At 37.1% G+C, this 27913-nt stretch overlaps 1 protein-coding gene and 1 long non-coding RNA gene across 4 annotated transcripts in view; one reads left to right on the top strand and one right to left on the bottom strand.

Moving 5' to 3' along the window:
• MGAT4C (MGAT4 family member C) overlaps nucleotides 1–10265 on the top strand; it is a 135781-nt gene extending 125516 nt beyond the window's left edge. The window contains exons 5-6 of the mRNA XM_087968045.1: nucleotides 2790–2937; nucleotides 8551–10265. Of these exons, the coding sequence (XP_087824171.1) occupies nucleotides 2790–2937; nucleotides 8551–9707 (1305 nt within the window). The 3' untranslated portion in view covers nucleotides 9708–10265. The remainder of the gene's footprint in view (nucleotides 1–2789; nucleotides 2938–8550) is intronic.
• On the bottom strand, nucleotides 214–26867 carry LOC148130190 (uncharacterized). 3 transcript variants are annotated; one of them, XR_015750071.1, is made up of 5 exons: nucleotides 26747–26837; nucleotides 17205–17275; nucleotides 12303–12369; nucleotides 3828–3889; nucleotides 214–2066 (listed from the first exon to the last, which is right to left on the bottom strand). It is a non-coding gene; the product is annotated as an uncharacterized LOC148130190 (long non-coding RNA). The 3 variants fall into 3 exon arrangements; XR_015750070.1 differs by having other exon boundaries at nucleotides 816–2066; nucleotides 3828–3878; nucleotides 26747–26867; XR_015750072.1 differs by lacking the exons at nucleotides 214–2066; nucleotides 3828–3889 and adding an exon at nucleotides 5335–7441.
• Between the last annotated feature and the right edge of the window lie 1046 nt (nucleotides 26868–27913).

Raw genomic sequence — 27913 nt, 5'->3', positions numbered from 1 at the left:
TGTTGGCTCAGTTACAGCTCCCAGTAAACTGAGTTTTTCCTATTTCTAGTTCAGTGTACCAGGTGAACAGGAATTCATAGCTTATTGATGAGTTAGTTTTGTGCTGCAACAAACCTATAACCAATCCACAGAGGATCAAGGTAAGATTGCCTTCGAAAGGATATACAACAATCAGGAATTGGCCAAATTATTACCCTGTTCACCTGCCTTGCTTTAGCTTATTCAACAAATCATGGTTAAAATAATGCATGATTTATTTTCATTTGTAAATAGATACAGTATGGATGCTGAACTTTATCAAGCTTTTGATTTCTTTGCTTGTTTCTTTGTTTTGCTTTTTTCTTTCTTCGTGAGCAGAGCTCTCAGTGTTTCTGATTTCTCCATTATATTGTTTGTCTTCTGATTAATGAAGAAGATTAATAATTTCATTTTTTTTCTGAAAGCTTTTGTATTTGAAATCCAAAAAGCATAGGAAACGGCAAACATTTAAAAACTCTCCAGGTGTGCTTAGATGTGTAGTCCTCAGGACCCTGAATGAAATGTGAAAGTGATTGAGGCAGTGATAATAAAAGTACAACACAAGTTAGAATGATCTTCTTTTGGAGGCCAGAGTAGTGTTAATAATTTTTGCCTTTTGTACCAGATGAAGACCTGGTTTTAACCACTCACTTAGGGCATATGATCCTTTTTCTAAACATGCCTTTGTCCCTTTACTGCTTCTCTGTCAGTGAGACATATGCAGTATATATTTCAGTTTGGTTCATTATGTATTACATTTGGTCCTATTGTTTTGTCTTAATTAATATAACCTATACTCTTTCCGAGAATGAGCAGTTTATAAATAAGTAGAGAGGCAATGTCAAGGAAAAGTGAATATAGGCATTTGGTGTGAGAACATAGCTGGAAAATGTCTAGCAGCCCTCCTTTCTTCCATAATCAAATCTTCTACTTCACCCCCTTCTTTGGTGAATATCAAGTCACCTTTTTCAGAGTGACTCGATGAGAAAGGAGAGGACAAGTAAGGAGTTCAGTTTGCTTTGTCATCTTCCCTTGAGAAAGGTATGGAGAAAAAACAAATTGGCACAGGCAGCCAAGGAACAGAGGAGGAGGTGAGAAGTCACACAGCTGTCAGAAATTGGAAATAGATTGATTACTACTGAGTCTTCTCAAAATTGACTTCTTTGAATTTTCAAGATTTATTAAAATTTCTTTTCCGTACTTCTAGACATGTGCTATGACTAAAGCTGCTTACCAGCATCAGCCACATTAAACTGCCATGAAAAAAGGGACCAAATCTCTATTTCAATGCAATGCAACAAAGCAGTTTTGCATTAATATCCCCTGAGAAATAGAAAGAAATCCAGTAGAGGAAGCCTAGCTTTGGGTTGCATTAAAGAAGACACTTGTGCAGAAAAGATACATGAATCACAAGGAAGCATTGTTCAGACAGCCAAATTTTGTATTAGTAAAATCACATTCAGTGATTATTTCAAAGAAACTCTGAGATCCTGGTTTCTAGCCTTATTTCCAGGAGGAAGAGAAAGGAGATTATACAATAAAAATATCATGTTGTTCTCTTTTTATTAATCTACAGTAAAAAGCCAAGGGTACGTTGAATGTTCTATCTGAATTAGTTAAATGAAATATTAACATTCAAAATATCCACATATAGTAAAATAATAACAATAACCATATTACAAAAATAACATTTTTATTTATGATTATTTAACTAAATAATGAAATATCGACTATCATCTTTAACTCTAGAGATGGTCTTGAAGAAGAAAAGATGACCATATGAAACTGGAGTGAACTCATGGGACTTCCACATGAAGATATTTATATTGTTTTAGCATGGCATGTTGGGCAACTGAGCGGACTTTCTTCTGTATCAGCTGTGTCATAAGAAGAATTTTTAAACTTTTTATTTTCGAGTCTAAAATACTGGAGTTTCATGTGATTTGGAGCCAATCAATTTTTCCATTTACAGGAGCCCTTATCTCGCCTATCTTCTGAATTCAGAGCTTTGTAGCAGATAAGACTTTATCCTTTAGCCTAATTTAATCCTAGAAATAAGAAACTTATTGCTTTTACAATCCCTATACAATCCCTGATTTTCCCTTGTTATACAAACTTAGTCACTTTCATAAATCCACTAAAACTTTCAATTTTTCTCTACTAATATAAGCAACATTCACTAACCTCTTTCCTATAATTTTGGGTGCAACTGCTGGAAAAAAGCACCAGGCTACTAGATTGAGATATATCCAGTTAATGCCTAGATAGATAAACTAAATTGTGAGTTCTGGCAGTCTTATTGAGGAGAGAGCTACCTGCCATTGGTTCAAAGAGATCAAAGTCAATAAATGTGAGAACTGGTATAGTTCCAAACAGAAAACTTCAGTCTGTTACCAAAGCAAAACAATAGAGACCATTCTTCTCAAACAAAAGAGATTGGGTTCTAGCCCATTACATTTTGGAGTATTCAACACTGCTTGCTTTCACCTTAGGGATATTTGGTAGTTCCATACCTGAGAACTACCTATAAGAGCCTATATATAGGCCTGAACATATCTGACATAACATGATATGACCTGTCTTGGTGCTGGAACATGGGAAACATTATATATATGTTTAACCTGTCCATACTTGGACTGGATATAAAGTAAGATTGAAGCAAATAAATAATACAAGCTATTATTCATATTGCTAGTTTTTTCCTTCCACTTCTTATAATAGTTATGCTGTGTGTCTTTTAGTTTGTCTTTCTTTTCTCTTCCAACTTCTAGAATGGAGATAAGCAGTTAATCAGAGATACGGCAACACATCAATTAAACTCCGAGCGGTATGTTCACAGTTTTAAAGATCTGTCCAACTTCTCAGGATCAATAAATGTTTCCTATCGCTATCTGGCTGGCACACCTTTACTAAGAAAAAGTAAGTAACAGAATTTTTTCCATTTTCTTAACAACAAATAGTGTTTTTATCTGTTCTAAATGTCACAAAGAAAATGTGGCAGAAGTAAGTTCATCAGCTTTTTAGAGGGCAATGAAAAAAGCTTTAAGTTGCCATTAAAATAATAAGCTCCTTTTTCACAGAACATAAAAAGCTTATGTGCAACTCAGAAGAAGAGGTAGGGTTCTGTAATCTCACTGAACTGGGGAACACCCTTTTGATCCATCTAGAATTTTATCTTTACATGTTATAAAAGTAAACATGTCCTCAAGATGAGCTCAACTCCTGGGGGACCCCTGGATATGCTTGCTAGTTGTATTGAAGTAATTTGTCATTTCTTCTTCCAAAAGGATGTTGTATTTATTTTTTTTTACTTTCCTGCCTGTTTATTTCTTGGGTTCATTGGTTAATTCAAGAACTAACCAGGATTAAACTTTTAGGTTCAGAAAAGGTGAGCTAGATGCTGAGGTTTAGATATAAGAGAGCTCAACCATTTCCCTTTCAAAAGTGGGATATCAAACAAATAGAGCAGCTTTACTTTTAGTAGTTATGACATTTTTCATAGATCTGGAAAACATTTATAATATCTCATTTTCTCATTAAGCAGCTAACAGCAAATTTTGCTCATATTTTGCTCCAACGAACTACCTGATCATACAGGTAAATTAGGGAAGAAAAGCAAGTTTACAAATTGCAATAAGTCATTTTTTAACCAAAAATAATTGAATCAACCTCAACTTGCTAGAATGTGCCAAGGCATAATTATGTTTCAGTATCATCATAAGTAGATGCATACAAAATTCTAAAGCAAACAAATCATGTTTTGGCCCAAATTGCAAAACAAGAAAAAAAATAGGAGGAGGAGGACCTACCACATCACACCATTTCCCTCTAGGATCCATGAGTTTATGCAATCTGGAAGTCTAAAATGAAACTTTAATTAAATAATCCATGAGTATATTATATTGAGAAATATTTGATCCAAAAGGCATATAATGCAATTAAATAGTTCTTTGATATTCTATAGATACTATTAACAATTTCAGACAGCTTTCTTAAACAATTATAGTCCAAATGCTAACCCAGAGAACTTGAGCTGTTAGCCATCTATGGGGAATGGAATTACATTGCATTCAATGACAGAAAAAGAGAATGCAAATTCAAAGAAAGGAAGTAGTGGAATTAGAGAAGTGATCTTCTTTAATGGAACATACAGAGAATTAAGCCACAGACTGAGTAAGCAAGCAAGAAAAGAAATATATAAAAAGATGTGGTTTCTTGCTGCATCAGTGAAAGAGAAAATTCCCGAGGCTTATTGTTATAGCAAAGAAAGAAATGTACAGATATAGTATTAAATTTCTTGCTACAGCAAAAAGAAAAAAGTAAAGATTTTAAAGATGTAGCATTACATTAACGAACACATACTTAGAAGCTAAGCAGGGAACATTTGAGCATGTTGAAAGTCACAGCTTAACTTGGAATCTGAAAATAAAAAGAGAGGTTGCTTTCTAGGCAAAAAAGCCTTATTGATAAGGGGACAATGAGAGAGAGAGGGGGGAGGGAGGGAGGGAGGGAGGGAGGAAGAGATAAAGAGAGAGAGAGACTATCTTTTCCATCTGTGCTAGGCAACTTTGCCCCATATATGGACATAGCCGGGAGTGGGATCAAATTTCTTAACAACTGGTTCTGTGGGCGTGGCCTAATTTGTGGGTGTGGCTTGGTGGTCATGTGACTGGGTGGGCATGGCTTGCTGACTGGGTGTGGCTTGGTGGTTATGTGATTGGCTGGGCGTGGCTAGGTGGTCATGTGATGGGTGGGCATGGCTAGGTGGCCATGTGACTGTCCAAACCAAATATCCTTGCTTAGTGACCAGTTGCTTAGCAAGTGTTCTAATTTACAACTGACCTCCCCAGTGCTACTTGACCTATTTCTGGAGTTTTGACAGCCATGCATACATATGCACACACACACAAACACACACACACACACACGTCTAACCCTGCTGTTCTATGATTCTGTAAGGGTCTCCTGCTGGAGCAGGGGGTTGGACTAGAAAGTGACCTCCGAGATCCCTTTTAGCCCTAGATTGCTGTGCTGTTTCAAAAAGTCTTCTGAAGCCAGTGTTTGTGTCCTTCCTTCCTCTCCTTTTTTTCTCTCTCCCTTTCTCCCTTTCTCCATGCATCTATCCATCCATCCATCCATTTATCTCATTCACTTTCTCCTCCCTCTCTCTTTCTTTCCTTTCTTTCCTTTCTTTCTTTTGTTATCCCTTCCTTCCATCCCTCCCTCTTCCTTTGTCTATCCCTTTTCTTCCTTTCTCTTCCTTTCTTTTTCTTTCTCTCTTCCTTTTTCTTTCTTTCCCTTTTCTTTCTTTTCTTTCTCTCTCTCTTTCCCTCTCTTTCCTTCTCTCTTTCCTTCTCTCTTTCCCTTTCTCTCTCTTTCCGTCTCTCTTTCTCTTTTCTCTCTCTCTTTCTATCCCTTCCCTTCCTCCTTTCCTCTCTCCTTCTAAAGGTAGGAAACCCACCTGAAACAAACAAACAAACAAACAAACACACACACACACACACATGGTTCCAACCAGTTCTCACGCTTGTTTACACTGCCACATGTTGGAATTTCCCAAATTCCAACACGTGCATTGGCCAGATCAGAGATAGCTGCTTGCTTGCTCGTCCTGATTGTCCTGGAGCAAGATGCCTGGGTTCCCACCCTGTCCCTAGAGTAAGTTGTTCAGACATGGCATTTGGGGTGAGTTTGCTCAATTCTCCTCCCCCTTCCCCATTTCTTGGGTCTCTTTTGTTTCATGCTCCTTCTGCCTGCCTGAGAGGTTCCCGTGGTTGGAAAGAAAAGAAAAAGATGAATGGAAGGAGAGAGAGAAAGAAAGAATGAGAGAATGAGAGATCACAATCAGAAGCTTTTCAACATTTGTGGCCAGCCTGGGAGGAGGGTATAGAAACCCCCTCCCCTGTTCCTCTCGATCTCCTTTCCTCATCTCCCAAGTTTTTCTTTTCTCCCATTCATTCTCTTTCTCCCCTACCACTTCCTGAGGGTGAGGTGGTGCTGGTTTGAATGGAAGTTTTCTAGGCTGTGGAAAGGACAGTGGGTTTGTGCAGGTTTGGGCTCAGGTCCCCAGAACTTATTTGGGAGAAGTGTCACTCTGAACCCGGACTGCTTTGCTCGTGGCTGCATTGCCATGGCAGACCAAGTTGGGGTGCGTGCACGTGGGGTATCCACTGAATCTTGGAGAGGTGTGTTTAACCAGAGGTGTCTCCAGCTCATTGAGAATGACCCCTTTATTCCTGCTGGCTTGTGAAGCCTCTTTCTGCTTCCTCCCCATCTCTATTCCTTTTCAGCCTTGCCAAGAGAAGGGGATTGCCCTCTGCTCACAGCTAACCAGCTTCGAGGCTAGAAATCCCTTGCTTTTGCCTTCTCCCTTCCCTGGGGAAGGGGAAGGAGGAGGAAGGGTGAGAAGAGTGGCATGGGAAGGCTGCCCAGGGAGGCAATCCAGTGGGAGGTGAAGGCTGTTCAGGGAGGCAATACAGCAGGAGGGGAAGGTCACTGGGGGAGGCAATATGATGGGAGGGAAAATACAGTGGGAGGAGAAGGCCATTCGGGGAGGCAATATGGTGGGAGGGGAAAGGCCGCTTGGGGAGGCAATACAGCGGCATGGGAAGGCCATTTGGGGAGGCAATACGGCAGGAGGGGAAATCCATTCAGGGAGGCAATTTGGCGGGAGGGGAAGGCCACTCGGGGAGGCAATATGGCAGGAGGGGATGGTCATTCAGGGAGGCAATATGGCAGAAGGGGAAGGCTGCTCGGGGAAGCAATATGGTGGGAAAGGAAGCCAGTATGGGGGGCAATACAGTGGGAGGGGAAGGCCATTCAGGGAGACAATACGGTGGTGGTAACAAGCCTTGCTGGTTTCCTCTCGCACCCCCTTTGGCTGAGCGCAGTGCCCCCCTGGTCTTATCTTCTCAGGCCAGGTGAAGAGTGGCCGCATGGTATGGGAGGCAGCTAGGCGAGTGAGCAAAGGAAGGCTCACCAGACACCATGAAAATGATGAGTGGGAGGGGTGGGGAGGGTAGGGGCCGATCAGAGGCATGATTTGCCGGTTCTCTGAACTGCGCAGAATCAAAACAACCAGTTCTACCGAACCTGCCCAAACCGGTAGAATCCTACCCCTGGACATAGCCTTATTTTTCTTTCAGGGATTTCTTTCCTGGGGCACGGTTAGTTAAAATGGAAGAAAGAAAAATGATGGAAATTAGAAGAATATCAGGAAATGATTGGTATTGCCAGCTAAGTTCTTTTATGTCTTTTCTCCTGGCATGAACAAACGATTACAAAAACTGTTGTTAGTTCTGGCTTCTTCAAATCACTTGTTTGAAAAGAATTCATTGTTAAAACACATTCCCATGAAGACGTTTTCCTGCTCAGTCTTTCATTGCAGTTTCAACAATCTTTGTCCGCTCTTGGAATTATGTAGCTGTTTGGGAACACCACAAATAGTTCAACTTAATACTATATCATATTCATTTATGGATTACATGAGAGATGCAGTTTTCTACCAAGATCTCCTGTTTATCTAAAGATCGATTGATAACCATATTAAAGAAAACAGTTGGCATTCTAAGGTTTTGGCATTCTTAAAAAACTGTGATGATGCAAACATATAGTTGAGGTTGATGGGCTCATATCATATACAGTAAAGTTATTTATTAGATGCAATGCAAAATATTTCATAATATACCATAAGCAGAGAACTCTTAACAAAAATCTGGGATCAAATTTGTCCTGATAAATTCAGACTACCAACATCTACAGATCTCCAAAGTAACACAGACATATAATTTGTGTAACTATGCTGTATTTTAATAATGATACCTTTAGCTTATAAATAGCCAAAACTTTGTAGAAATTAAGGGAATTCTTAATTCTTTTTTGTTTCCAGGCTCCTAAAAATAGGTCTTTGTTTGTTTGGATGAGCATGAGGTTCTCTATCCATATTTACCACGTGATAATTTTGATATAACAGCAATTGCTTTCTCTGCTTGTTAGAGATGTGCCCTAATTTCTCCTAAAATAATAAGGCAAACATACTAAGGTGCAATAGAGAAGATATTATTTCTAAAACTGCCAGTTTGGGTGCTTTAAATTCAAAGTGCCAAAATTAAGTAACCCAAGCAATTTTGAAAGGACAATTCAAAATATATTCTTACATGAACCCAGATAGACCTAAGTACAGTTACAATCCCAACACTTTGAATGGAAGATATTTTAGCATAATTTAGTTCACCCACTTTAGCACGTACAGTCTAAAAGTCTATTACTTGAACTGTAAGAGGACCTTTCTTTTTGAGATATGGAGATAGACGGATGGATGGACAGACAAGGCAAAATGTTTGCTAAGAAATATATGCAAAGATTGTTTCAAAAGCAGCAAAGGCAAAGGGGGAAACGTTCTGCTGGACATATACAAATATATCTTGGTTGTGTTTTTATCTTCCAGATCATTTGTTATGAATAACAATTAAATTTGCTTTTATTGCTCAGTTCTATAGAGCTTAAATATTTTTTATTTTTGTTATTATTCAGGATATCTTACCATTGGACTATCTTCAGTCAAACGGAAAAAAGGGAATTATTTACTGGAGACAATCAAGTCCATATTTGAACAGTCAAGTTATGAAGAACTGAAAGAAATTGCTGTGGTTGTACATCTGGCAGAATCTGACTCAACCTGGTGTGATAGCATGGTTCAAGATATTTCACAGAAATTTGCCCATCATGTAATTGCTGGCAGATTAATGGTAATCCATACGCCAGAGGAATATTATCCAGCTTTGGATGGACTTAAGAGAAATTACAACGATCCAGAAGACCGGGTGAAATTTCGCTCCAAGCAAAATGTTGATTATGCATTCTTGCTTAACTTTTGTGCTAACCTTTCTGATTATTATGTAATGTTAGAAGATGATGTTCGATGTGCCAAAAACTTCTTGACTGTTATTAAGAAAGTCATAACTTCACGAGAGGGAACCTACTGGGTAACTTTAGAATTTTCCAAGTTGGGTTATATTGGGAAATTGTATCATTCCCATGATCTCCCTCGTCTTGCTCATTTTTTATTGATGTTCTACCAGGAAATGCCTTGTGATTGGTTGCTGATACATTTCCGTGGGCTGTTGGCTCAAAAGGATGTCATACGTTTCAAACCATCCCTTTTTCAGCACATGGGATATTACTCATCTTACAAAGGAGCTGAAAATAAATTAAAAGATGATGACTTTGAAGAAGATTCATTTGACCTTCCAGATAACCCGCCTGCCAACTTGCATACCAATATGAATGTATTTGAGAATTATGAGGCGAGCAAGGCGTATAGTAGTGTGGATGAATACTTCTGGGCAAAAGCACCCGCAACTGGAGATTTTTATGTCATTGTCTTTGATAGGCCTCTTAAAATTAGCAAAATCAAAGTTGTCACTGGCACTGAAGATCGACAAAATGATGTTTTGCATCATGGTGCTCTGGAAGTTGGAGAAAAAATTGTTGGGGGCAAAAAGGAAAGGCAATGTACTACCTTCTTGAGACTAGGAGAATTTAAAAATGGAAATTTGGAAGTCACAGATGTGGAGCACAAAGTTCTTTTTGATATTAACTGCATGAGAATACTTGTTACCAAAAGCCAAAAGGAATGGTTGATCATTAGAAGCATTAGCATATGGATTTCACAGCTACCAAGTCAATAAGGAAAATCAACAGAAGCAGAATATACCATTGCCTAAATCCAATGAAATAGTGCCATGAAATGACTCCCCCCCAGTCTTTTTGCTACAGGTACTGGCAATCTGAGAAATCACAAAACAAATAAAAGCAATCTAGTTTTTACTAGTTCAGTGAGGCAATATTCAACTATTACATTGTTGGAATGTCTGAATTTTATAGAAAGTGTAAACAAGTTTTGTCCATCATTCAAACGCAAATCCACTTCTTTGTTGTTTTCTTCTCTTTTCCCTTTTGGGAAGGACTGCTTGTATTTTTGACACTGCACAATTTATGGATTTTGTGGGCTCATGCCCATAGATTGTCAAAGGAATTGAACTTCCTCATATTCATGTATGAATTTAAAATGTGGTGGTGGTTTGTAATTGTACAGTGGTTGGTGGCTTGTTTTGAGATAATTTTGATAAAGAAGTCCTGTTAATACAGCTGATGTTCTCTACTGTGAGCATTGTAAAAAAGATATGTTGAAATTACATTTGAAATTACACAATTGGTTATAAATCTGTACTTATCCTATAAACTGCAGTAAGTGTATCCACTATTCTTGAATTCTCTACAAACATTAGTTGTTCTAGTCAGATTTAATACTTAGAATTGATGGAGTAACTGAATTTCATCTATGTTTAATTTCCACTTTTGATTGTTCAAACCAGATTGATACCATAATGTGAAATATTATTCAAGGTTTTATGCAAAACTATGATTTTTGCATTTGTGTAGAATCCAAATTATTTTAGTAAGCTTAGACCTGAAAGAATATTAAGAATTATACATTATGTGAGGTCACAATGAATTCTACCAATGATTTGTTATGCACACATATTCCCAGGAATATAAACTAAAGCTCTTTAGAGCTGCCATACAAACATGGAACCTCTCTTTCAATATGAGAAATATAACAAAACACTAAAATAAAAATTAAACACAACTTAAGCATGATAAATTATATGAATGTAAAAGTCTGCCTTATATTGACTAACACTCCACCTTTTATTTAGTTATAATATTTCAATCACCACTTTTCTGTAACTGCAGAACTTAAGATCCCCAGTTCTATTGCAGCCTTGACCAGGTGATGTGTGTGAAGCCATGCTCCAGCTTTTATTGCCAATTATTCAGGCCAAGGTTGTCACTAGCCACTCTAATCAAACTGCTTTAAAACTGGAACTACTATATATTTCCCCCCATAAAGTATGCTATGGTACTGAACTATAATTTCCCTCTATAGAATTTGCTATCAAGGAGTCCCGGAATACCAATCTACAGTCTCATGTATTGGAAGTGGGATTTGATTCTAAGCACCCTGCATAGAATGGATTCCTGCCAATATTTGCATTGTCACAAATACACACTAGTGCTATTGCATAGCTTCATTCCATTTTAATATGTCTTATGATATTTTACCCTTCACTTTTCTTAGAAACTATTAATAGGAAAATGTATGAATGATTGCATTTTTCATTATGCTATCTGTTATACAAAATATTTCTCATGATCCACTTAGCCATCCAACTCCATGTCTTTTCTATAGAGTTTTTGGCATTGCCCAACTTCCACAAAACAAGGGTTATTTGTATCTTGAGAATTCCTTTTTTTCCTCTCATGTTTAATTCATGGAATGTATACTTTATTTTGCATCTCTGACCATAATCCTTTGTACAGTGACCATCTGTATATCTCTTTCTGCTACAAGGAAAGTTGTAATTCTTTGATCAGACTTTCATGATGTGCCTTAAGGCCATTTGTTTGTCCTTATATTGACTGCCATCCTTTATTTCCCTGTTTGTCTGATGCCCTTAACTTTTTTTGTTTTCTGTGGTTTCTGTGATTTTTCAAGTGACATATTTCATTGATCTATATATATGTGCATTCCCATTGCACAGAGGGAAAATGTGATGCTATCAGATAAGGTAGAAAATTTCCATTATTTTTTTTTGCTGAAGGACCATTCTGTTTCGAATAAGAAAAAAATAGGAGTGTTTTGATTTTATGCTATGGAATTGCTAGAGTAATCCATATATCTCTCCCCAAATCGTTTTGAGTTATCTTTCATATATAAGCTTAACATCTTTCTTTAAACCTCCCACTCCCAAAACTCATACACAAACTATAGTGATATTTCATACTACTAAGCTAGAAGTAGTTGTCATTGTGCACAGAGTGTGAAATTGGCATTTCTGAAGTCTTATGTTGGAGGTGATGTTCATTGTGATAACCAGTGTCAATTGTGACAGTAGCAGTGATAAATCACTATGGAAACAATTGTAAAGAATTTCCATCCTTCTATTGATCTAGCTGACAAAAATGGAAAGTAGTCTTCATTTGAAATTTTGGTCTTTTTAGTTTATACTACTCTACAAAGAGAAAAAATGTTTAGCATTTCAACAAGTGAAGCTATATGCCCAGGTGTACATATCATATTTGAATATACCTAAGAACAAAAACTCTATCCCTCTTATTAGTAAGGATTAAAACCTCTTTCAAAGTTCCATATTCTCAATCAACTCACAGGGTTTGGAGTTCTCATGGTAGTGGTAGATTCGACCCTTGCCTTAACTTACCATGACAGCTGTCCATGCTATGTATATACTTGATCTTCACAGAGTTTTTTCCTACTTCATTGTTGCTCTCATAGAAGCCAATTGGAGAGGGAGGGAGGGAGGGAGGGAGAGAGAGATGACAGAAATAAATAAATAACAGATATACAAGCAGACAGTTACTCACTTGAATGAAATGTATACCTGATTACTTCAAATTCTTAACCATATTTTCAATGGAGCACTATCCAGGTATGGAATAAGAACAATTTTTCCTCCCCTACCCCATTTCCCCTAATCAATATTAGAATTTGTTTTTCTTCTATTTTTGTGCATTTGAGTCCTACCCTCTGAAACCAGTCTTCTGCTTAGTGTCGCCCCTTATTTTTCTTCTAAAAGTACACAAATATGGAACACATGTTTATATGTTAGCGGTAGCAGTATTACAACTGTTCCATATGTGATCTGTTCTGTACAAAGAACATTGGCTTTGCCTTCTCTGCACAAAAACTGGTACATACTGTAGGTCTGCATATAAATTGAAATGAAGATGCTTTGTTGCAGACACAGAGTGAAACATTGTTTTTAGCAAAAATATTTTGGAGTGTTAACAATGGGGAAAAGGCAAGGACAGTGGTAAGTGTTGCTAAAGGAGACCCCAAAATAAGAAAGGGAAGATGATAAGAGGATTGGGGATGCAGTCGGCCAGTAGCCTAGGCCAAGTAGGAGCCTGTTCCTATTTCTTCCTGATGATACACATAAGTACAGCTGATATGAGAATGTAACCGATAAATAATGAGCATTCATTGGAGAAAAAAATGTGAATAAAATAACAACTGGTATACTAGTGAGAGATAGACCATTGCCTATTGGGATTACTTCAACTGTTTCACTGGATTATCATTACTTCCTTATTGCAAACATCAACTGTTGGAGCATCACTGAGAAGATTAGTTTCTATTAACCAAATGGCCAGTAAGGTAATCTAAGAAAGGAAGACATGACAAATTAGAACTATGATGATTTATGATTGTTTTTACAACTAAATGCACCTCCAGATTAAAGAAATCCTTCAATTATACAGCCTGTCCACCCTCGTACACCTTTCTTTCACATTCATAAAGAGTTTTTCTTTATTTTCTCTTCCCCCTCCCCTCTTTCTTTCAAATACATAAAAACACATGGTATTTGAATGAGCCTCGCTGTAACCTTACTGTCCCCCAATTTCATCCCACTGGCTGTCAAGATAGGACAGCTACTGAGTTTAGATTATTAAAATATGGACGACTGAAAATGGCAGCAAAAAAATGTTTAATTTTTGAAGCTAATATATAGGTAGTAGTCCTCAATTTACAACGGTTCATTTAGTGATTGTTAGAAGTTACAACAGCACTGAAAAAAGTCACTTATGACTGTTTTTCATGCTTACAACCATTGATGCCTCCCATGGTCATGTGATCAAAATTCAGACTTTTGGCAAATGGCTCATATTTATGATGGCTGCAATGTCCAGGAGTCTTGGGATCATCTTTTGCAAACTTCTGACAAGCAAAGTCAATGGGGAAGACAGATTCACTTAACAACCATGTTACTAACTTAACAACTGCAGTAATTCACTTAACAACTCTGGCAAGAAAAGTCATAAAATGAAGCAAAATTCACTTAACAAGTGTTTCACTTAGCAACCAAAATTTAGGGCTCAACTGTGGTCATTAAGTCAGGGACTATCTGCATCAGCCAATAATATTTTTGCAGTCTAGGTCTGACAGATGGAAGATTGCACTAGACCACGGGTGTCAAACTCACAGCATCACATTGCTATCGTGACATATCACAACATTTTTCTCCTTCCCGGAACTGGGTGGATGTGTTCTATGTGTGATGCATCTGGCCCATGGGCCCCCAGTTCGACACCCCTGCACTACATAAAACTATTAATAAAGATGGGTATGACAGAGGGTAGAGGTGAACAGAGCAAAACTATCCAGACTATCCAGCATAAATCTTGACATCTGGCCATCATTTTAATGTGATTTACTTCTGTATTAATTCCTAGACTGAGTTAGATTTATGAACTGCATTATGCCTTCAGCAATAAAATGGCTACAGATCATAATTTAACTATTTTAGGAAACACAGAAATTACCTTATCAGAGTTTAACATATTGATCCATTAATTTGAAACCATCTATCCTGATTGGCAATATCTCTCTAGGGTTTCAGAGATGAATATTTCCTAGGTCCATATCAAGATGCCAGGAACTGAGAAAGAAATGTTAGGCTTTCAAAATATATTTTTCTCAACAAATTGTGGTCCATTACATATTATACTCTGCCACATTATGGAATGCATATTGCCTACTTTATCCCAATTCAGTAGCCCTATGACAAATATCTGCAATTTTTTTTATGCAGCTGCATGTTTTCTGGTAAGATAAAAAGATGGACAAATTTGTACCTTCTTTTTAGGGATTGTTACAAGGCTTTTCATATTACAGAGAATAATCAAAATTCCAATGCTTAGCACCTGAATCATATTTTTGATTGTTATAGTGTCCCGGGGTCATGTCATCACCTTTTGTGACCTTCTGACAAACAAAGTCAATGGGGAAAGCCAGATTCACTTAACAATCAAGTTACTAATTTAACAACTGCAGTGATTCACTTAACGAATGTGGCAAGAAAAGTTGTAAAATGGGGCAAAATTCACTGAACAAATTTCTCACTTAGCAACATAAATTTTAGGCACAATTGTGATCGTAAGTTGAAGACTATCTGTATGTAATATCTAAATGAGCTCTGTGTGCATTAGAACAGAAAAACCTTTCTAAAGGATTTCCAAGCTGAGAGATCTCCTTGGAGTATAATTAGTTTCCCAATAGTCAACTCATGAAAAGTAGCACAATAAATTCTTGTACTGGTCCTCTTAGGAATGCAGTGGCCATCCATAATTGCAAAAATTGGTGCCATTTCCATTGCGTTGATTAAAAATTAGGATGAAGGAATGTCTGTACAGACATGCCAAAAGGAAAAGAAGTTAAATTCTGCATTGCATATGCCAGTAAGGCTCTTTCAAAAGGACAGATTATTCATGTGGCTGCAAGAAGTAGTAGGCCAAAAGCTTTCTTGAATCATAAATCAAACTAACTTTAGATGTAGCTTGGCAAAACAAAAAACAAAAAAGCTATTTAAAGCACAAAGTTCTACAAAATAAATGATCCAACAAACAGCCCTGGAAAATGCACAAAAGTTTATCCTTCTCAAAGAGGAGGACCTTTGTTTAAATTTCCTCTATTTCCTTAGCAACCATCCATGTCACTAATCCCTAGGAAAACAGGAAGAAGCTCAGTTTCAAATGCTGGTGTGATTTGTGCCAATTAAAACATCCTTTAACTTTAAGAACATATCAAAATATACTTTAAAAACTTATTTGTTTTCCAAGTTCTATTTTATAATTCTCATGTGAAGGAAGATGCAAATCTTAAGTAAACATTTCTTCATTTTTATTTCTCTCAATGTTAAATATTTCTCTCAATGTTAAATGATAAAAAATCTGATCTGTATATTGAATCCATAACAACAATTAGAAAATGAGAAGGAGGTTTTGAAAACCTACCTAGGTTGCATTGAATGTCTATATGCCAAGCCAAGTCTGAATCAGTACAAGGAGTACATGCAACATTTCAAGATTTAAGTATCAATTTAATCAAAGTCATGTGTGATTTAGAGACCTTTTTGTGAACTGGATGTTCTATTCTTGCAACAACTTTGTCACTGTCTTTATATCATCTATGTCAGTAATTTATTCATTCACTGCTGGAAATAATATACTGTATAATTTTTGATACCTCACTGTAACTTGTCATGTTTTACAGCTAGTAAAGAATAGAAGCAGATTTCATCTTTAAGATGTTGGTGTCAGTGATGTAATTCGGAACTCAACCTGATGCAAAATATTGACTTAGAAATTTCATCATTTTTTAGAAATATTGATTTCTATCAGTTGTCACAAAGTATTGCAAAAAGTTAAATTTTGAAAGGGGTTATTTAATATAACTGTTTAAAAAAAATAATATTTTAACTTGTGTTAATCAATGGTATTCAGAAAAGAAAGCAAGAAATGTTGCCCTAAACTTGGAATAAATTGCCCCAATTGGATATTCCTTTGGAATGTTTTTATTTGGGTTGGTTGGTTGGTTTTTGAATATTATTGTGGCTAATGTTCAGTTTAGGTTGTATCCAGCACACTCCCAGTCAATGATCCACATGAAAGCAAACACAACTGTCAGTCAGTTCGGTTAGCAAAAAATATCGTTCAAAGTTTATTTATTAATCTTAGCTAATGTCAGTTAAATGGCAAAACAGATAGAAGGCCGACAAAAGCTGAGAAGAGACAATTGGCAAGACATAAAAGGGCAAAGGACTTTGTCAGGACAACATGCATTCTCAGTTCTATCTATCAAAAGGAGATAGTTGCTCACCGTTACTCATGTCTTGGTCACTTGGACAATGGGGCTCCCCTGAAGACTATCAGGAAGCTTCTGTTGATGGAGAATGTGGCAGTGCAGGTAGATATGTGTGCTTCTAGAATAGCACACATTACACCTCCATTCCAAGAGCTGCATTTGCTACCGATTTGCTTCTGGGTCCAATTTAAGGTGCTGACTTGGACTATCATGGCATGGGTTCAGGTTATTGAGGAACTGCCTCTTCCCACTGACATCTGCCGATCCCACCAGATCTGATAGAAGAACTATGCTGTGGCTCCCATCAACTAAGGAGTTACATTTGGTGGGACCAGAAGATGAGCCTTTTTCCCATGGCACCCAATCTGTGATACCCTCACCCCTGAATACATGCTGTTCTCTGTTCATTCCCTATCATCCTTCCAGAAATCCCTCAGCACTTGGCTGTTTCAACAGGTACCTGGGATCTCAGGGAATGATTCTCTGCTGAAGTGGTTTTACTGTTCATAACATCCAATGGTCTTGCCCAGCCTAAAAATAATGACATCAATATTTAAAATCACATTTTATTTTAATATTGTTATTTATGGTTTTATTGTATGCCACCCACAGTCACATTCTGTGAGATAAGTGGCCGTATGAATATGATAGTTCAATGAATGAATAAATATTCTTTCAGATCCACTGGAAACAATACTATAGAAAGCACATTCAGACTTGCGATGTTCTATTACTCTTGCTCTTACAATTAATGTAGTCCCAACATATAGAACATTGGTTTCTTTTTTTGGCCTGATTTGTAGGGCTGACAAATGCTGTGGATAGTTATTATGGACAGTTTGAAAAAGAGCACCTTTAGTTATCTAGTTTTAACTGTTTTATATACATAACAAATGCAGAATAGAGGTGGAAAGAAGATTCTGGTTGATTCTTTCTCTGTTCTGTATCATGAAGCAAAACATTTTCTAGACAGAAATGATGTATCCACCAGTTTTGACAAAACAAACTTAAAATGGAACAATGGAAAAGCAAAATAAATTCCTTACTGTTTAATGTGTCCTTTTAGACATCAAAAAAGATGATTGCTAGTTCATTACAAATGCTATTTATCACCAAACTATAAAAAATAACTGTAGGAATTATTTCTTTAAAAAAAACCAAGAACATTTTCACTATTTCTACTATAAATTGTGGAAGCAATTTACTGCCTGCCTTCACAAATGGACCCAGAAGTAGGTGGAACAAAAAAGCAACAACAATGGATTTACTTATACAGCACAGTCCATAAATAATATAATAACAGCAAATATATATTTATGTGGTAATTGGCCTGAAGTCCTTAATCCATACACTTGTATTCTTTGACCCTGCTTGCAGAACTCAATAAGCAACAAACCAAGGAAGGTTTTACATTTGGCAATCTACATTCTCAATAGCATATTGGTTATTTATAATGTGCACATGTTTCATAGTTAGCAACCTGCTTGCAGTCTCAATAAACAAAGCACATCATTTTTGCAAAGTTTGACAGCAGATCAACTCTAACTTAATGGATGTGCACTATTCACATGTGACTAACTTAATGCATGTGCACTATTGGCCACCTGCCTGTAAAAAAAAAGCATAAAAAACACATGTAACACAGAGAGACGTTTCTTATTTGACTTTTCCTCACCCCCACCTTTCCACCTCTAAATTAGATCCAAATAAAGGCAGCACAAGTAAAAGCAGCTGCTACTGTACTCTATAAATTTCAATGGCGAGTGTGTGTGTATGTGTGGGAGGGAGGGACATCATTCTCAAAATGGCCACTTTAAATCTTGAATGCTGAAGGTATGGTCAGTTGAGCACATTTATTTATCTGGAAATAAAATGTAGGAACAAAAAGTACCCCTTTCATTCATCAGATCCTGTAGAACAGAGATTAAAATCTCTGTTCTATAGAATTAGGAATGTGGATTTTGTATATTTATTTTATAATTATTCTTATTTATTTTAAAACTTTATCAGGTTTAACCCACAGACACAGACACAGACACAGACACACAGACACACAAAGTAACCAATGCTAAAGGTTTTCCCCCTTAGTTAATATGCTTATTTCGCAAAAGCCAGATGTTTATCATGCAGGTTTTGAATACTAGTAATAAACAAGAGAACATAGCTGCATAGGTTTCTAAAGATATAATAAAATTTGTAGTTATGGGTATACATATGAAATATCTCTGTGGACTGAGATTGTTCTAATTGTCAAGTCCCAGGGAAATCAGAAATTCTAAGCAATTCAAATGGGTAAAAAGATGTGTTGCAAGCTTAAACTCTGTACAAAAATCTGAACCACTAACAATCAAAGTAACTTGGTGGCAGATAAGAGTCAAAGGAATTCAAGGTGGGCAGGACTCTCTTCCAAGTGCAAAGGAACTCATGATTGATTATGCATTTGACCCTTGCCTCAGGCTCGGGACCCCTCCCTCAGCCTGGTCATCTTCTACACTTCTACACTAATGTTCTAAAATTTATCATTTATTCAGCCAGTATGTATCTAAAGCCCAGCATGCATCTGGGTTTTTCTTTCATTCGAATGAAGGATGTACATCTCTGCTTGTGTTCTTTTTTTGCATCTATTTATAGCTATATCAGAGCTTTTGCACATAAACAACCAAACTGGGGCATGTTGGTATATTTCTTTGTAGCTACAAGAATCAATTTCCTTTCACCAAGTGAAACAAAACAAAATTTATTTCTAAATATTACACAATAGCACAGATATAAGGAGTTGCTTTCCTTTTGAATATATCTAGATATTCTAGGGTTATTTTTATTTAAATGTTAATAAATGGTATATTGCAATTACTGGTTTAATACATTCCTTTCCTAAATCTATTGTTGAAACTAATTGATAGTTCTTAACCAAGGACATTACTCAGCATGAATGAACAAAAGACCATTATTAATTGTCACAATATGTGAATAATCATCAAACATTATTAATAACCTTCATATTGGTCATTGTTTAGGGTTTTTCAAAGATAATAAAATCAGAATCTTATTGTATTTAAAATGCATTTCAAACCCATGTAAACTCCAAGGCTATTATGATGAATACATAAAAACATCATTAGCTATTCTAGAAATAAATCAATTTCTTTATAAGAAGTGAACTTCTTTATCTATTTTATGTATTTTCAACATTTGCACCGAAATATCTCATTATGCTGAATAAAAATAACTGAGTGAAAGAAGCAAGCATAAGGTTCTACAGGATTCATAGAAATATTTCTTCTACTGTACTTTTGAATCCAAACAATTTTGATCTTCATTGTTGCAAGTCTGACTCATATTCCAGATCCCTTATATTCCATTTATGATTAATTGCAATTAATTGTTATATTTCAATAATCATACCATGTCAAAAACTCAAGTAGCAATTGGACAATTTGGGTTGAAAGTTGGTCCATTGTTATATGTATTCTATGGTTCAAGGCATGGATGTCCAACCTTTTGCTTGCCTGGACCACATTGAATGAAGAGGAATTGTCTTGGGCCACATATAAAATATATAACATAATTAATGTATATAAATCACATAATAATAGTAAAAGTTTAGGACCTTATCACATTACTAGATTTCCAGGGACACATGTCGTCGTAAGCTTTGGATTGGACATGTCTGGTTTAAGATTATGTGGATGAGAGTTTGAACAAAAATGATTAGAAACATCATTTCACATTTTTCTCAGACTTCCCTATTTTTTTTTTTACTTTCTGATTGCTTCCACCCTTCTTCTTCTCCCCTCTGGTAGAAAACTATAAAGAAAGAACATTTTTATTCAGAAAGTGATATTTATTTATTTATTTATTGATTGATTGATTGATTTGATTTGCCAATTGTTTACAAGATAATAAGTATAAGTGTATACATAGTTGTGAATACATGAAATGGGTACATATAAGAAAAATAAAAGAAGAATAAGAGAAACAATAGGACAGGGACGGTAGGCACGTTGGTGCGCTTATGCACGCCCCCTACAGACCTCTTAGGAAAGGGGTGAGGTCAATAGTAGACAGTCTAAGGTTAAAGTTTTTGGGGTTTGGGGAAGAAACTACAGAGTCGGGTAGAGTATTCCAGACATTGACCACTCTATTGCTGAAGTCGTATTTCCTGCAATCAAGTTTGGTGCGGTTAACTTTGAGTTTGTATCTATTGTGTGCTCTTGTGTTGTTATGGTTGAAGCTGAAGTATTCATTGACAGGTAGGACATTGCAATGTATGATTTTATATACCATGCTTAAATCAGACCGAAGAGGGCGTAATTCAAGGTTTTCTAGTTCTAGAATTTCAAGTCTGGTGGCATAAGGTATTCTACAACGAGTAGAGGAGTGGAGAACTCTTCTTGTGAAATATTTCTGGACTTTCTCAATTGTGCTAATATCAGATACGTAATGAGGGTTCCAGACTGATGAACTGTATTCGAGTATTGGTCTAGCAAATGTTTTGTATGCTCTGGTTAGTAGTGTGATATTACCAGAGAAAAAGCTACGTAGGATTAGGTTAACAACTCTTAATGCCTTTTTGGCTATGTAGTTGCAGTGGGCTCTAGCACTTAGATCATTAGAGGTGAGTATTCCAAGGTCCTTTACAGAGCTTGGGTCATCAACAAGATCTTGACTATTCAGCTTGTATTTTATTTTCTGATTTTTTTGCCAATATGTAAGACAGAGCATTTATTTGTTGAGATTTGAAGTTGCCATTTGTTTGACCATTCTGATACATAGTCAAGATCTTTTTGTAGGGTAGCAGTATTGTCTGTGGTATTGAACAGCTTTACATCATCAGCGAAAAGAACGCAATTGCTCTTAATATGATCACAGAGGTCATTTATGTAGAGTATGAAGAGAGTTGGTCCTAGAACACTGCCTTGGGGGACACCACTATTGACAGGTACAGAATTTGATAGGACGCTCCCAATTTTGACCATTTGTTGTCTGTTTGCCAGGAATGCTTCTATCCAGTTATTCAGTTGTCCAGAGATACCATAGGATTTTATTTTTAGGAGTAGTTTGTCGTGTACCACTGAATCAAAGGCTTTACAGAAGTCTATGTAGATTGCGTCTATTGCTTTGCCCTGGTCGAGTTGTGTCGTCCATATGTTTTTGCAGTGTAAGAGTTGCAGATTACAGGATAGTTTTTTTCTGAAACCAAATTGTTTATTGGAGAGTAGGTTGTTTGTCTCTAAGTGGAGGATGATGGATTGGTTAATAATTGATTCCATGACTTTACAGGTGACGCAGCATAAGGAGATTGGTCTGTAATTTTCAACTAGGCTTGGGTCTCCCTTTTTGAAGATGGGGATGACTGTGGCTTGTGACCATAGGTTAGGCAAGGAGCTGGTCCTGAAAGATTTTTCAAAGATTATGCTTAGAGGTTTGGCTATGGCAGTGGATAGCTTTTTTAAGAAGTAGGCACATATTCCATCCGGTCCAATAGATAGAGATGGTTTTAGATTGCGTAGTGCTTTTTCAACATTGTCTTCTGTAAAATCGATATGTATTAGATCATTGTTGTTATCTGTGGTACGGCTAGGAAATACTGGGCATGATCCATTGCTGTTTACAAATACTGAGCCGAAGAATGTGTTAAAGATGTTGGCTTTAATGGTGTCGTCGTTGCAGTCTTTACCATCAGGTCCTATCAAGGGTGGGATGGACCTTGAGTCTTTTAGTTTGTTGTTTACAAAATTGTAAAAAGCACGGGTGGAATTGGTGCTTAGAAAGTTTTCCTCTTGTTTAATGTGATAATTGGTGCATTCGGTCTTTATCTGGTGGCATAAATTTTTGTATCGGCTTTTGAAATTGGCAACGTGACCAGATTTGTTTTTCCGCCAGAGTGATCTCTTTTTGGATTGAAGTTTCCTTATTGTTATGGGTAATCTGCTTTTTTGTTTTGTTTTGGGAGTTGTTGTTGGTACATATAGTTTGATGACTCTTTTGACTTCAAGTAAAAATATGTTGTAATGGTCTTCAACAGTATTGCATCCAGTGAATAGAGATTGCCAATCAAGGGATGAGAGATCGTTGTCTATAAGATCATAGTTGCCTTTTTTGAAGTTACAATTGGGGATTACATCATTGTGGTGATTTTTGTGTGGGCGTATGTTGAGACAAAAGTCAATCATATTGTGGTCACTGCTGGAAAAGGGTTCTTTAGTTTGTATTCCGTAAATTAAATTCAAACTATTGCAGAAGATGAGATCGAGGCAGTTGTTTAGTCTAGTGTTGTTGGTTACTAGTTGTTCCAGTCCCAGATTTGTAATAGCATTGTAGAAGGTTGTGTGTATGATTTCAGTTGTACAAACATTTAGGGTCCAGTCAATATGAGGTAGATTGAAATCACCAAGAAAGATAAAAGGGTATGGGCAGGATGCAGCCCATGTTAGTAATGTATTTAGCTTGTTTACATGTTCGATGTCATAATCAGGTGCTCTGTAACATAGTAAGAATCGAATTGTGATATTTAAGGATAGTTCACAGATGATGGTCTCAGGAAGAGCAAGCTCCTGGGTAACTTGGATATTTTTAGATGTACTTTTTATAGAAGATAGCAACACCACCTCCTCTACGAATTTCACGATCTGATCGGTAAACATGATAGTCTCTTACTGTGGTAATGGAGTCAGGGAGAGATGCATTGAGCCATGTTTCACAGACAAATATAATGTCGAATTTAGCCATATTTAGTAGGAGGAAAAATTCAGGTATTTTATTCACGAGGCTTCTTGCATTGAGTAGTTTGCATTTAAGGCCAGCAGTAGTTGGAATTGAGGTAGTTAGGGCGTGCATGCCTAGTCTTGGGTGATGGTGGATCAGTTGAGGTAGGGTTGTGGTTGAGGTTTAAAGCTGAGTTGCGGGTTGTGTGGCTTACTTTTGATACAGTCAGCATGGTAGTCAATGTACAGGTCCTTCTCTCCATTGTCTAGACGTTTTTTGAGTTCAGTGCGGAGTACACGGGAGCGGGCACGTTGCTGTATGGTTAGGTCAGGGCGACAACGGAGGTTCTTATGGTTGGTGTTGGTTTTGGCGAGTGAATTTATAGTGTAAATGAATTTACATTTGCTTGATTCATTTTTGCAAATGACCCTGCACAAGCGTGGGGCCACAGAGCCGTCTCTGTTTTTGAGCTCTCGGCCAATGCGGGAAATGTCAAGTATTTCATCAGCGGAGATGGTTGATGCTTGGTAATCACTGATGAAGTTTCAGACAGTTGTAATGTCATCATTGTCATTGATGTCCTCTAGACCAAATAAGATGGCGTTTGGACGTTTCCGTTCACGCTCAACAGCTTCTCTGATGAGGATTGGGATATCAATATTTGTCTGGGTTGTGTTTATTTGTGGATTGGGTTTTGGATTGGGTTGTGGTTGGGTAGAGATGTGGTTTGTAGCTATTGGATGTTCAGGTTTTTGCGTTGTGTCTTTTTTTTCAAGGTTGGATATTCTTTCTTTTACGGCGTCCAGGGATGCTACTATGGTGTTAAGGGATGTTTCAATGGTTTCAATGGTATCAACTCTTTCCAACAGATCCAGTTTGGGTTTGCATGATTTGCAGAGATATGAAAGCTCATTGGATGATTCCAGGTATTGAATAAATTGCTTGGTTAATCCCAAGCAGTCATGATGAGCGTATTTTTTACACAGAGAACATTTGATGGAGTTTTCATTATCCTTTAGATTTTTGTAGCATTTAAAGCATGTGCAGGAGTCTTGTGGTTCATTGGTAGGGATTATCTTCTCTTTAGGTTGTGGTTTGGCATTGGATTTTCTTTTTGGCATGGTAGGTTTGTTAAGATAGTACGTTGATTGAATTAATATAACCTCTTGTAAAATGTTTTTAAAGTTAGATTGTGGGGTACATGAAAATATAAATGCTATTGTTAAAGGTTGTTCACCAATATCTAAACGGAAAACTTCACTTTCATTTTGCATTTCATGATATACAATGGGCTGTTACTCAAAATTCTCCAGTGTGTGTTTATATCTTTCTCTATCTCTGTGTGTCTTATTATCTGTCTCCGTGTACACTTATACTGTATTTTATTGTTGGATTGACCTGAAATCTAAGACAATTTTTAAAAAAAACAGAATCATTCAGCTATTAATACATAGCCATGGGTTAAAAAAAAAAACTTCTCTGTTGTTAAATTACTAGATTGAACAATTAGAGCTATGCAAACCACTTGCAGGTAGTCCCAAATTCTCCTTCAACAGTGTTTTGTGGGTTGCACAACCCTAATATAAATATATTCTTTAAAAAGCTGAAGTCAAAGTTTTCTGTCTCTTAATTAAGGAACAGCTAGTTGAAATTTCTTTTGGTCACAGTATCTATTAGCCTTTCTCTACATTCAATAACTAAGTGACTTCCCTCATAGCATCCTCTTTAGCTTTGCTTCCAACATCAATTGCAATAATTTATTTAGTTTTATAGACTCTTGCTGTGGGCAAGTAGAGTCATTCAGACAAATTATTGATGTCTTTGTACATCGGCAAACTGTGGAAGAAAACAGATTGATGAGCATAATGATCATGCTTACAAACTGCACAAACGGAATTTGCCCATTTTATACTTGCCCAGCTAAAGTCCTTTTCAGATGCTTCCATGAACAAAGGGGGAGGAGATTGAACACGAATGAAGGAAAGACCATGCATGCAGCCTCATCTCCTCCATCTCACTTTCACACATTTATCTTGGAGATCTAAAAAAATAGCTAACATATTCTGGCTTGAATGCAAATATATGTCTCCATATAGCCCTTAATAGATCTTACAATGAATTTGAGAACTATTTTTAATAAGCTTCTAAATTCTCATTTATACAGTTGAAAGTTTAGTCTAAGGCTAAATAGGCACTAAAGCTTAGGGAGTACAATGTTGCCCATACTTTCAAATCATTTTAAACATGCAAATTCTTGTATCAATGGGAAGGGGCACCATCAGCTAATGTGATCCAGGGGCACCAGATTCCCTTACACCAGTTTAAGATGACATTAAAAAAAAAAAAACCACTGGGGCAGTGTCTTTTTCTATCCCCAACTCCTTTAAGTGCTCATATATTTTTTTAATGTATAAAAGCTTGGAAGTATCAAAAAACAATAAGGAAGCAAATACCTTTTAGTCCCATATGCCCAGAAATAAAGAACATTTGATCATATTTTCATAAGAAATAACCCTCTACCTACTGTGAGTTTTTCTGGATGATTCCAACTTCAATTAAATCAAGCTTGAAAACTGGCTGCCCAGTTTGTTTGTTTTTCACTGTAACATATTTTGCACCCAAGTGCTCAATATGGAACTATGTTGTGCAAACGTTCATTTTAGAAATCTATTCAGTATATTTTCCAAATAAGAAAGTGAAATGAAATTATTGAATCAAATGTTATTGAACTGATTTGACAATTGTATTACACTGTTAGCTGGGATACATCAACAATTCAAATCAACTGTTTCTATGCAGCTATGCAGCTCAGTATCATACTTGTCCATTTTAATGATGCATCTCCTGTATTTATTCTTACAACACTAACTACAGTTTACTTATAATTGGATAGTAGACAGCCTGTGCTGCATTGGGTCATCATTTCAGTCAACAAAGAAACTAAAACAAAACAAAGAAACAGAATGACTATGGGTAGGCAAAAAAGGACTGGGAACAGGGCTGACTTCCGACTTCATGCAAGCTCCCCTAATGAGTTTCCTTGTGGGAAGCTGGCAGGATCATTAAAAATCTTCCTTCCTTCCTTCCCTCCCTCCCTCCCTCCTCCTGTCAGCTTCCGCTTTTACTTTTCTTGTGGGAAACTTGCAGAGAGAAAGTCAGTAGGAAAACCAGACTTTTCCACACACCCCACCCCCTTTCTACCACATATGGCACCTCTTGCACATCCCCATGTCCTAAGCCTGACTTGTACTGCTGCCTCCCTCCCTCATTCACTCAGCAGTAGCTACTACTTACCTGCAGGACATTGCAAGTCTAAAACCAGCCAGCAGTAAGTAGCTACTGCTGATTGAGGGAGGGAGGAGGCAGCAGTACAAGTCAGCAGGGGTTGGATTCACATTTCTTAACAACTGGTTCTGTGAGCATGGCCTAATTTGTGGGTGTGGCTTGGTAGTCATGTGACTGGCTGGGCATGGCTTGTATGTAAATATTTATGTAAATATTGAATTTTTTATAAAAAGAAGAGCAACCAAAATCAGGCAAAGCAGGCAGGCAGATTGAGTTGCTTGCAGAATCACAGATTCACTCACAGATCTTCCTTTCTGCAATCTGCTGCCTGAGTCTGCACTGAAAAATAAAAGCTTCAGTCCTAAGGAAGGTTCAACTCTGCTCTCAGGCCACTTCTCCCCCCACAACCCCCTGAATATCACTGCTGACTGGACCTCAGGGAAGCCTCCTGGATGAAGGTAAAGCAGTACAATAGTGAATTAGATTAGGTAGAAAGCAAGAAATCAGACAATTTCTTGCTTTCTAGCTAATCTAAATTGCGTGGCACAGCTGATATTCAGAACAGCTGGTTATCGGGGGGAGGGGAGGAAAAATAGCAACTTACCAAAAATTAGGTGAAGGCGCGCATGCGAATTAAGGAGTGACTGGGAGGGGAGGGGCCAGCCAGTGGCATGATTTTCCAGTTCTCCAAACTGCGCAGAATCGTAACAACTGGTACTATAGAACCCATCCGAACAGATAGAATCCCACCCCTGCAAGTCAGGCTTATGACATGGTGATGTGCAAGAGGTGCCATATGTGGTAGAAAGGGGGTGGAGGTGTGTGGAAAAGTCTGGAAAAAAATTTGAGGCAAAAAAAAATATACACTGTTGGCTTTTCCACACTTCAGCTTCTTTCCTAAATGTGCCAATTGAAATAGTACAACATTATTTAGATTTCTGGGTTGTTGGTTGTTGTGGGTGGTTCATCACTGGAGGTTTTTAAGAAGAGACTGGATTTATTTATTTATTTTATTTATTTGATTTATTTGATTTGCCAATTGTTTACAAGATAATAAGTATAAGTGTATACATAGTTGTGAATACATGAAATGGGTACATATAAGAAAAATAAAAGAAGAATAAGAGAAACAATAGGACAGGGACGGTAGGCACATTGGTGCGCTTATGCACGCCC

Source organism: Notechis scutatus, chromosome 6 (assembly GCF_049901735.1).
Source record: "Notechis scutatus isolate UNSWTSFEM ecotype Mainland chromosome 6, rNotScu1.2, whole genome shotgun sequence".
Lineage (NCBI taxonomy): Eukaryota > Metazoa > Chordata > Lepidosauria > Squamata > Elapidae > Notechis > Notechis scutatus.
The sequence above is the reverse complement of the archived record's forward strand: the minus strand, read 5'-3'. Positions and strand labels throughout refer to the sequence as shown.